The sequence below is a fragment of the Physeter macrocephalus genome, chromosome 21, assembly GCF_002837175.3.
Source record: "Physeter macrocephalus isolate SW-GA chromosome 21, ASM283717v5, whole genome shotgun sequence".
NCBI lineage: Eukaryota > Metazoa > Chordata > Mammalia > Artiodactyla > Physeteridae > Physeter > Physeter macrocephalus.
In genome coordinates, this window is record NC_041234.1 from 93400048 (window position 1) to 93403444 (window position 3397).

General features: G+C 46.5%; 1 protein-coding gene across 5 annotated transcripts in view; it reads right to left on the bottom strand.

Moving 5' to 3' along the window:
• Positions 1–3397, bottom strand: part of TMEM255A (transmembrane protein 255A) — a 47992-nt gene that overhangs the window by 7132 nt on the left and 37463 nt on the right. For 4 of the 5 annotated variants that reach the window (XM_007116068.2, XM_007116067.3, XM_028482364.1 and 1 more), the window contains one exon: positions 2711–2854. In XM_007116068.2, coding sequence (XP_007116130.1) covers positions 2711–2854 — 144 coding nt within the window. Of the gene's footprint in view, positions 1–904; positions 1020–2710; positions 2855–3397 lie in introns of all 5 variants that reach the window. The other variant, XR_003677824.2, reaches the window with a different exon arrangement.

Below are 3397 nucleotides of genomic sequence, written 5' to 3' on the forward strand. Positions count from 1 at the left end.
GGGTTCGCGCCCCAGTCTGGGAGGATCCCACATGCCGCGGAGCGGCTGGGCCCGTGAGCCATGGCCGCTGAGCCTGCGCGTCCGGAGCCTGTGCCCCGCAATGGGAGAGGCCGCGATAGAGGGAGGCCCGCATACCACAAAAAAAAAAAAAAAAAAAAAAGAGACCCTTTCTGAGTCATGATTAGGAAGCCCATAATTTAAACCAGTAGAATGTGTATATATCCTAAAATTAACTGGGGAAAAGATCAATGCTATACTCAGACTTACAGCTTCTCCAAAGAATCCCTCAAGCCAATCTCTGGCATCAGACAGACCTGGATACATATTCTTGTCCTCCACTGACCATCTCTGTGACTGTGGAGAGGTTACTTACTTCCTCCATGACTCAGTCATCTCAACTTAAAAATGGCAATGACAAGGGCTTCCCTGGTGGCGCAGTGGTTGAGAGTCCGCCTGCCAATGCAGGGGACACGGGTTCGTGCCCCGGTCCGGGAAGATCCCACGTGCCGCGGAGCGGCTGGGCCCGTGAGCCATGGCCGCTGAGCCTGCGCGTCCGGAGCCTGTGCTCCGCAACGGGAGAGGCCACAACAGTGAGAGGCCCACGTACCGCAAAAAAAAAAAATTAAAAAAAAAGGTACTTAAAAATGGCAATGACAAGAGTATTTCCCTCAAACAACAAAAATGAGATGATATCTGTAAAGCACTTAGCACAATGCTTGGTACATAGTAGGTGCTCATTGAATAGGAGCTGTCATTAAAAAGCAGAGGCTTGCACAAATCCCTGAAGTGCCTGCTTTGAACCCACGGTGTAGGTTTGGGTTAGGTGGCTAGATTTGGATCCCTTCTCTGAGTTAGGTACCCTGTGTCTGGGTTTCCATAGCACTCTGGGTAATAGTCTACTTACTGTTTTGTCCCCACTGCTGTCCCCTGACCAGTCCCCTTCAGGTCCCTAGACTGGTCTCTTAATGCAGGGCCTATGTCTCATTCAATCTCTACATCCATAGCTCCTGGCACAGTTCCTGGCACATGGGAACACAGAGTCAACATTGACTGAACTGAAACCAACAGCCTGGGCCACCACTGGCATTGGCAATCTTGTTTTCATGCCTGGGGTAGTGTTTGAATGAGGAATGATGGACAGAGAGGTGGCTCCATCCCCTAAACAGGGGCTTCCTATCTTAGAGTTTGCAGCAGCCATCACCAAGGAGGTTATTGTTACTACTTCAGGGGTTCGTGATAAAGTGAGAAGTCCTAAAATCAATATAGTCAATATAATTTACTTCGATATAAAAAAATGGAAGCAGCCTCTTGGGAGCCATGCATGGCCCCTCTGTCCCAGGATGACTTTTTATTATGGGCTTCCCCAAAGAATGGTGACCCCCCTGTGCTAGGTTCAACATCCCTGCATTCTTTTCAAGGACTCCTTTGCCTCTGTCACTACTGCAATTATCTATGCCCTTTTAGAACATATTTGTGTTTTCCGGTCTATATTACCTCTTTGGGGCACAAGTTCCCTGAGTTGTCTACCTGTGAATACAGTAGGCTTTAAAACAAGTTCTAACATCTTTTCCCAAGCTTTAATGGATGCCTCCTTGTGCTGGTGCTGTATTTTATGACAGCAAACAAATCCATCTTCACACTATACATACGTATTCTTATTGCCATATAGAGTCCTAGACCTCCCCGTACGGTATGTAAACCAAACCAAAGTACACTTTATTCAGCTAAATAGGGTTTTTTTCAGTTTCAATTATTTTGTTAATCTGAAGTGGAAATTAGGTTGCCCAAGGGCTCTGTTTTTCTAAACTGGCTGGTTAATTGGGACCACCCCCAAACAGTCATGCTTTTATGTCCCCTTGGAGCATTCAGGGCTCTTGGTCAATAGAAGTAAATTATGAGCTTCCCTCCTTTCAAAGGCATTTCCTTGGTCCCCAAATTTTGAATTAACCAGATTCGAGTGTAATCCCATCCTTCTGTGGTCCAGGGTTTAGGGTCACTGTAAACGCCTAAAAGACTGTTTCGTTTGTTTTCCTGAAGTGTCTAGTTCAGCGCTCTGCAGACAATGAATTCCTTTTAATTAAGTGCCTTTTGGGTTCTGTTCTTCTGTGCTTAGTCTTAGCTCAAAAGGAAAATGGGAAAGAGCAAATTGGGTAACACTTATTTCTGACCCACGTGATAACAAGGCAAAAACGGGGAGGAGGGTGTTATAAAAAATATTTTCTCTGTAGAGTCCCAGTTAGGAAGTCTGGAGAAAAAGAAGGGACTTCTTCCTCATTACAGATTTGATTCAAACCCTTGGGTGGCTCAGAATGCCCTTGTGCTAAGGAGCAAGACTAGGCAGCCCTCTCCCAGTGGCAGAGAAATGAAAAAGGCCACTGTTGGACAGGGGTCCGTGGTGACATACTCATGAGTACCTCGGTGTAGGTCAAGGCAACTTGGGACACCTGGATCCTATCTCCTCTCCCCTTTTCTTCCCTCATTCTGCTTCTTCTCCTCTTGTGTCTTTCCCACCACCCCCCATCTCTCCCATCATTGCCTGCCTATGCAGTCCTTAAGCTAGTCACTGGTACCCACAGGCTGCTAAAGGCCATCAGGGATAAAGAGCCTGGCTCCGTCATATATATTAGGAAGGGTCCATAATTAGGGAGAGAACAAGACAGCATGAGCGAGAGCAAGGGTAATGGAGAGTTCTTTTTCTCTCAAAACATACCTGAAAGTCATAAGCAGAATAAGGTGGCAGGTGAGGAGGGCTATGGTAGTAGGTATTATAGGATGCCACTTGAGGACGAGCGTAGTAAGAAACAGTCGGATGGGCATTTTCAACAGAACAGTTCAGTGCCGGGAGAGTTGGGTTCTGCAGAAAAACATAAATTAGAGACAACATAAACGTTCATCACTAGGAGAATGTTTAAATAAACCATGGTACATTCGTACTACAGAATACTATGGAGCTATTGATAAACAATGATGTGCACCTATATTTAGTGACAGGGAAGTTGTCCAGGATATATTGCTAAATTAAAAAAACAAAAACAAGCCATTGGCAAAACTATGGAGACAATAAAAAGATTAGCGGTTGCCAGGGGTTGGGGTTGGGGAGAGGGATGAAAAAAAAGGCAGAGCCCAGAGTATTTTTAGGACAGTGAAAATACTGTTTGCCACCATAATGATGGATACATGTCATTATACATTTGTCCAAACCCATAGAATTACAACAGCAAGAGTGAACCCTGGGGCTTCCCTGGTGGCGCAGTGGTTAAGAATCCGCCTGCCAATGCAGGAGACACGGGTTCGAGCCCTGGTCCGGGAAGGTCCCACAGGCCGCGGAGCAACTAAGCCCGTGCCCCGCAACGAAGAGTAGCCCCTGCTCGCCACAACTAGAGAAAACCCATGCGCA